Raw genomic sequence first — 7,877 nt, forward strand, 5'->3', positions numbered from 1 at the left:
CAGGCCTCATTCTGAGCTCCTGCATGTTTATCCAAGGATGCCTGCAGTCGTGACACAGGTCTAATATTTGCCCTTCCAGTCTCTGCTCAAGGGTCACGTTCCTCCCTGAAAGTCCCACCAAACTTTACCCTCTCCAGCCTTTCATTTTCCGTATTAAAAACATTTGAGGAGCTGCGTTGTTTGCCCTGCAGGCCTGGGCTTCTTCATGACAAAGCGAGCCCTTCTTTATCAGCAACTCCCCCCCCCCCCCCCAGCACATTCAGAGCATTGTGACGTGTCTGGCCAGATTCTACGTGTATGTGAAATCATACGCTATTTGTCTTTCTCTGTCTGACTTATTTCACCTAGCGTAACACCCTCTAGGTCCATCCTTGTTGTTACACATGGGAAGATTTCATTCTGTTTTGTGGCTGAGTGGTATTCCATCGTGTATACACACCACATCTTCCTCATCTGTTCATCTATGGATGGACACTTAGGTTGTTTCTATACCGTGTCTATTGTAAATAATGTGGCAATAAACATGGGGTGTGTACATCTTTTCGAATAAGTGTTTTTGTATTCTTCAGGTAAATACCTAGAAATAGAATCACGGTGATTCTATTTCTAATTTGTGAGGAACCTCCACACTGTTTTCCACAGTGGCTGTACCAATTTACATTCCTACGAACAGTGCACGAGGGTTCCTTTTTCTCCACATCCTCACCAACACTTGTTGTTTCTTCTCTTTTTTAATTTAGTCATTCTGACAGGGGTGAGGTGATCTCTCATTGTGGTTTTGATTTGCATTTCCCTGATGCCAAGTGATGCTGAGCATGTTTTCATGTGTCTGGTGGCCATCTGGATGTCTTCTTGGGAAAAATGTCTATTCAGGTTCTTGGCCTATTTAAAAATTTACTTGTTTTTTGGGTGTTGAGTTGTATAGGTTATTTAATATATTTTGGATATTAATCCGCATCAGATATGCCATTTGCAAATATCTTCTACCATTCAGTAGGCTGCCTTTGTTTTGTTGACTGTTTCCTTCACTGCAAAACCTTCTTAGTTTGATGTTGTCCCAATAGTTTATCTTTGCTTTTGTTTTCTTTGCCTGGGGAGATATATCCAGAAAAATATTGCTAAGGCTGATGTCCAAGAGTTTACTGCCTATGTTTTAGGAATTTTATGGTTTTGGGTTTCACATTTAGGTCTTTAATCCATTTTGTGTTTATTTCTGTGTATGGTGTTACACAATGGTCCAGTTTCATTCCTCTGCATACAGCTGTCCAGTTTTCCCAGCACCATCTATTGAAGAGGTTGTCCTTTCCCCATTGTATATTCTTGCCTCCTTTGCTGAAGATTAATTGACCATATAATCATGGGTTTATTTTGGGAATCTCTAGTCTGTCCCATTGATCTATGTGTCTATTTTTGTGCCAGTACCATACTGTTTGGATTACTACAGCTTCGTAGTATAGTCTGCAATCTGGGATTGTGATACCTGCAGCTTTGTTCTTCTTTTTCAAGATGACTTTGGGTATTCAGGGTCTTTTGTGGTTCCATACAACTTTTAGGATTATTTACAGAACCAATTTTTTTTTGGAATGGAAGGGGCTAATGTGATGGAAGAGGCTAAATCACCTTCGCCAGCTCTCCTAAAATCCCACAGGGCTCTGTTAAAGTGGCTTACTGTCAGACCTTCCCCTGGAGTCTGGAACTACGTCCTACTCCCAGACTGAGCTAGCAGAGAGAAGGCAAAAGGGAGAACTCTTGGCATCTATGAAGCTCTGTCCCTTGCCATCTTGTCCCTCAGCTGCTCTGCCCTCTTCAGCAACCCCTCCGGCTCCCCAGGACTCTAGGACCACCCTATTTTCACTTGCTCAGCTGTAGTGCTTCATTCTGGCACCTGGGGATTTGAGGCAAATGAGTCGTAATTTCTGCCTTCAGGGCTATCATCAGACTTGATAAGGGCTTCCAAGTCTGTATTAGAAGTGCAATGGTTGAAGTATCAGAGAGTTCCATGGCCTGGAGGGGTAAGCGCCTACATATTTGCAGAAGATGGTGGTCAGGGACATCTTCAGGATGACAGTGACAGAGGCTCTGGGCCTTTACAGGTCCTAAGAGACTTGCTGGAGACCCCCAGGGTGGTGAGAACATTCCTGGTGCAAAGGTGAGGAGGCTGGAGAAAGCCTGGATGTCATTTAGGGAAAATGCTTTGATGAAGTGGATGGATGGCTGCATGGTTGGAAGGGCTTAGATTTTACTCTGTGTCCCCAAAGATGTGGGAGGGAAACTAGGATTAATACCCGGCAGGCACAAGGAGACAAAATCTGGCTTGGTGCGATGAAGAACCTTCTAAGTGTCAGTGCCACATTAGGAAACTCTCTTTCCAGGAGTTCAGGCTAGGCCACCACTGGCTGGGGACGTTGGAGAGCGTCAATCAAGCATGGGGGTGGGGCAGGTTGGGTTTAATCAACAATTTTCAAACTATTTTCAAGACAAATCCCTTTTTTCAAAGGAAAGCTTCTAGTGTGCAACAGATAAAGGCTGGTATGACTGAATGAAGCGGGGGGTGTGGGTGTGTGGGTCTTCAGGTTCCCATCACCTTGTTGCCCCCACCTTCCAGTTTGAGACTCATGATATCTGGAAGCCTTCCATCTACCAGTTCTAATCCCTCTTTTCTCCACCCAACCCATGAGAGGGGAGCATGTGGGAAACTTTAGAACACGTGTACAGTCAGTATCTGTTGAGCAGCTGCGTGTATCAGCCTCCTCTCTGCGTGCTGGGGATAAAGCAGGGTAAGCAGATGCTGCAGACTTGGCCCCCATGGAGTTCACAGTCTAATGGGGAGGCAGAGTCACAAACACATTTACGGCACATTGTGAAAAGGGAGGGTGGGCAAGGGGGTGGGGGTGCCTGCCCTACCCCGGGGCATCCCCAGGCCTCCCAACTCCCAGACTGGTTCTGTTTCTCCTACGAAGCTGCATCCATAACATGGCTCCTCCCTGGTCATGAAGGTCGGGGAGAAGGTCTATCAGAAGGCGAGTGTCCCCAGCTGTCAGCTCCCAAAGTCAGGCAGGGAAGGGACTGGGGGCTTCTAAACTCTGCTCCCCAAGCTCACACAGCCTGGAGCAGTTCCTGGAAACACCCTCACCCTTACGCCCTCAAGTGGGAGCCGTCAAATCCCTGTACCCACAGCAGAGGCCCCTGGACCCTTAGAGTAGAGACCTGCACAGTCCGCCTGCAGACAGCCTGGGACCCAGCTACAGCCAGCCGGTGTGGGACAGTGGAAACCTGACCTTCTCCTTCTTCCTGCTCAGCAGTGGGGAAGGAGCCGGGACAGCCAGCCATGGAGAAGATGGGATTTGAGGTCCTTTTGTCTCTGCACTATTTTTTTTTTTTTAAAGATTTCATTTATTGTGGTGCTTGGGTGGCTCAGTCGGTTAAGGGCCTGCCTTTGGCTCAGGTCATGATCCCAGGGTCCTGGGACTGCTTCTCCCTTTCCTTCTGCCTGTCGCCCCACCCACTTGAGTTCTTTCTTTCTGAGAGAGAGAGAGAGCAAGCATGAACAGGTCGGGGGGCAGAGGCAGAAGGAGAAGCGGGCTCCCCGCTGAGCAGGGATCCTGACTCGGGGATCGATCCCAGGACCCCGGGATCATGACCTGAGCTGAAGGCAGACACTTAACTGACTGAGCCACCCACACACCCCTCTGCACTACTTTGAGCATCTCCACCACTTTATGGCCTTGGACTGGTTCCTTCTCCATTCTGTCTCAGTTTCTTCATTTGTGCAGGGATCTCTAGACCCGAAGTCCAACCTCCTCATGGTAGGGGTTGAGCTTTATAGCTGCAGGGACATGATTGGAGCTCATTCTTCCAACCAGCAGGCAGGGCTCTTCTCTCTGTCCATCCTGCTGGCACTGGGTGGGCATGGGTCAGACTCCCCCACTTTCATCTGTGTCCACACCTGCCCCAGTGCCCATCCATGATGAGGATGCTAGGTCTGTGAAGAGACACCGATTTGCTCCATGGATTCAGAACTTAATTTATGGGTAAACACACCCAATCCAGTATCCTTTCTTAGACACAGCCCATCTAGGTGCACCTCTGGGTAACTTCCAGAGGAATGAGGTCTCTTAGGAGATGACAGATGGTTGTGGAAGATGGTAGACAGCACTGGGTGAAGGTGGGGGTGAGGGCTGGGTGGGGGGTGGCCTGCATGTCGAGAGGACCTTTTGCTTTCTATGGTGATGAGGGCCAATTTGACCGGCAGTACAGGGAAGTCTTGAGCTAGACTGAGGTGACTGGGACCTGAGTAGTGGGGCCTGAGGTCAGAGGTGAGGAAATGGTTAGGGAAGTGAGTCCAAGGGGCTTAGAACAAACCCACATTACTGTGGCTTCTCACTTTGTTATTACCAGATGAAGGGGTTGAGCAGTTAAGGGGCAGAGCCGTGTACCACCCAGGCCCCCGGAAGGACAAGTTGGGAAGGGGGTCGTGGAAGAAGCACGCAGAGTGCTGGCTTGGAGGAAGACTTTATTTGGCCCCCCGTTCCCCAGTCCCCCAGCTAAGGCAGTTGGGCCTCTCTGTGGCCCTGGTTGGGCAGGGGCAGGGCATCCTGGCCTCCCGACTAGTGGCTGTGGCCATGGCCGTGGCCGTGGCCATGGCCGTGACCACCGTGGCTGTGGCAGTGGCCCTGGCCACCTTCCCCAAAGCCTGGCCCGTGGCTGTGGCCTTCTCCTTCAGGGGCGTTCTTGTGCATCTCCTCGTGGGAGGCTACCGTCAGCCTACCCACTAGGATGGAGAACTCCTCAAAGTTCAGCTGCTTGTCTCCATCTGTGTCCAGGTCCTCCATGATCTTGTTTATGGCATTGTCATTCTTCTTCTGCTTCTGTGGGTGGGGGCAACAGGGCAGTTAGGGCGGGGTGTGGCCAGTGCTGGGGACAGGGAGTTCAGCCAATGACCCCAGGCAAAGGCACCTAGGCCTCAGGTAAAAAATTAAAAATGACCATTGACTGATGGCCACAGTCTAGCAGATGCTGAACATGTGCTAGACACTTGCTGATTTATTCTGCATATAACCTGAGCACTACGATTCTCTCCATTTTACAAGGGAGGAACTGAGATCAAGTGACTTGCTTGAGGTCACATAATTAGTATGTACAGAAATGTCACCTCATTTGGTGTTTATGACAAGCTTAACAGGTAGACTTGGGTATCTTCCTTGAGGAAATTGTCTTAGAAAAGGGGAACTAGTTTGTGCAGATTGACAAGGCTTGGGAGCTGGAGAGTGGACATGAGCCCGGCCTTGTCCCAATCCTTCCACCTGTCTGTCCTGCTCCCTCCCCTTTACCCACCTCTCCCTTCCCTCTCTAGGTTACTCATTAGTGACACTCATTTCAACCTACAGAGGGGGGACTCATCTGAGGAGAACAAGATGGTTTGTGTCTTGTGTGGGGCTAGAGAGCAAGGTATGTTCTCCATTGACCCCAAAGGGTGTGATGAAGTATGCTGGGGGGAGGACAGGAGGTGGAGGGTCCAGGCTGCAGTTGGTCCCACCCACTGGCTGGGGAGGCTCGGCTGAGTCTCCTCCCCAGACACTGTGGGTGCCCAGCTCAGCCCCCAGGCCCTTCCCACTCCTGCAGCGCCTCCACACAGCCTTCTCTTCTGCGCTTTTCCTCCTGTCCCTGGGCAGAGCAGTCACTCTGGAGCGTCTGCTTGGCAGGGTCTCAGTTTCCCGTCCTGGACAAGGGAGGTGGGTGGCGGGGCAGGTGTAGGAGTCACACCCAGGAGAACCTCTGCCCACTAGCTCTTGGCTGTACCCTCTCCAGGCTGTCCTGACCCAGCACCCTGCTTCCCAGTGTCTGCACCAGTGGAGAGCTGTCAGCATCCCCCCTGTCGCCTACTGAGCTGTGTGGGGCTTCGGAGAGGCCTGCGCCCTGCCCCAGGAATGGAACTGAGACTGGGACTCAGGCACCTCACTCTTCTTCGTCCAGGCCTCTGTTTCCCCAAAGTCCCCAAAGTTGTAAAGAAAACCGAAAGAGCAGATGGAACCAATCCTCCTTTTTTTCCCCCCTAGAACTGCCTAGTCATTTGCAGATCAGGGAAATAAGCTAATTATGTTACTGAGTGTTTTGTGCACACCACTGCTCGACAGGGTGCTTTTCTATACCTGGTGTATGTATTTCCTACTCTGGACCCTTAGGGTTAGGTAGCCCCTCAGCTTTTGCACTCTGAGACGTAGCTGAGGTTTAGTGTCCTCTCCGCTTCTGCCAAGGGTCGTCCTCAGTTGCTTCCCTCCTCAATTCAGGTGTCAGCTCAAAAAGTCACCTCCTTGTCCACCCAACTAGTGGACAGCTCTCCCCACCCAGCCCAAATCTCCCGCAGTGCTCTCTCTTACGTCCTTCGGGGCACTAACTGGCGTTGGATTTATCTGTGCTCTGTTGGCTAACATCTTTGCTGTGTGTCCCAACAGTGGGTCCCTGTTTGTCACCACGCACTCCTGCCCAGGACAGGGTCCCGCACACAGCATACATCGCTGGTCAGTCTGCTCTCTAACTTGGAGCAACTCCAGTGACAGGGCGCCCGGTGCCTCTGGAGGCTGGGCTGAAGGAGTTGGAATTTCCTCCTTGGCCACTGCAGAGTGCACCCCCATGCCCCAGCCTTAGCTCGGACTGCCCCTGGCTGCGCCAGGCCTGCCAGGAGCCTCTGCCTACCTTGAGGAAGTTTGGCAGCTCCTTTTTCACGAGGTCTTTCAGTTCTCTCTGGTTGAGTGTGTCTCGGTGCCCCAGCCGCACAGAGTACTGGTGGAAGATGTTGATGATGGTCTCGATGCTGCCTTCCAGCTGTGACATCTGGTCCGCCATCTTCCTGCACTCTGAGGAGTGGACAAGCGAGGGTTCGGGTGTTGAAAAGAAAAGGCTGCTGAGCTCCCCTGACACCTCCCACAAGCTGCACGTAGGAACAACAGGGGAAACACAGAAGGAAAAGAAGAGCAGGGCATTTGAGGACAAGAGGCTCCAGCAGAATATGATCCAAGAAAGTGTGAGGGAATTTTCAAGTGGGTGGGTCAGTCGAGGAGGGCTTCCAGGAGGAGGCCTTGGAGGAGGCCTGTCGTGGCAAGGAGGTGAAGAAGGAGTCAGGGTGTGGGGGGGAAGCCGAGAGCTCACTTACCCAAGTCAAGGAGCCACACAGAAGGATTTGACAGCGCTGTGTGCGTCCAGCATTTATAGGCAGCTCCCGGCCAGGTACTCAGCTCTCGTGGAAGATTGCTTCACAGGTGAGCAGTGTGGTAACCCTGAACTGGACTGTCAGTGCCAGGAAAGGGGCTGGGGCGGGACAGGAAATGTTCACAAAGCTCCTTGGGCCTTTTTGTGAAATGCCCAGCCCTGGGCCTAGAGCTGGTTTGGGAGGAAGCTGGCTGGGTAGCTCACTTCCTTTCCACCCCAACCTGAGCAAGCCAGCTGCCGCTTCCCTGCCAGCCCTCACTCTCCTCCTGCTCCCGTTGAGGGTGGGTCAGTCAGTGGCTGCTGGCTCTGCCTCCCCCATGCGTGCAGCCCAGCAAGGCTGGCTGAGCCTTCCTATGTCTGCCTGGCTCTGTGATAAGCAGTCCTTGGAGGTTGAGGTGTTGGCACGGGGTTCTTGGACTCATAGGGTGTGACTTGGGGTTAGGTGGGTCGTTGGAAGTGCTCCACCCCCTTGTATTGCAGATGAAGGAACTGATGACCGAAAGGGGCCTGTGTGGTGACATAGCAGGAACTGGGTCCAGACATCCTGGTTCTTGGTTAAGGGTGATTCCGCCCACACCTCCCTCTTGCAGTCTGAGTGAGACATCCTCAGGGTGAATGTGTCTCTAGAGCCATGCCTTTAGGAACTTACAACCCAGAAGACAAATATTTTT

The 7,877-nt window shown here is 51.7% G+C and overlaps 1 protein-coding gene across 1 annotated transcript; it reads right to left on the reverse strand.

Annotated features, from left to right (window-relative positions):
* Positions 1–4,502: 4,502 nt before the first annotated feature.
* On the reverse strand, positions 4,503–7,228 carry S100A9 (S100 calcium binding protein A9). Its single transcript, XM_032398697.1, has 3 exons — positions 7,151–7,228; positions 6,694–6,854; positions 4,503–4,868 (listed from the first exon to the last, which is right to left on the reverse strand). The coding sequence occupies exons 2-3, from the start codon at positions 6,841–6,843 to the stop codon at positions 4,608–4,610; spliced, it is 411 nt and encodes a 136-aa protein (XP_032254588.1). The 5' UTR covers positions 6,844–6,854; positions 7,151–7,228; the 3' UTR covers positions 4,503–4,607.
* Between the last annotated feature and the right edge of the window lie 649 nt (positions 7,229–7,877).

Source organism: Phoca vitulina, unplaced genomic scaffold (assembly GCF_004348235.1).
Source record: "Phoca vitulina isolate PV1807 unplaced genomic scaffold, GSC_HSeal_1.0 scaffold118, whole genome shotgun sequence".
NCBI classification, from domain to species: domain Eukaryota; kingdom Metazoa; phylum Chordata; class Mammalia; order Carnivora; family Phocidae; genus Phoca; species Phoca vitulina.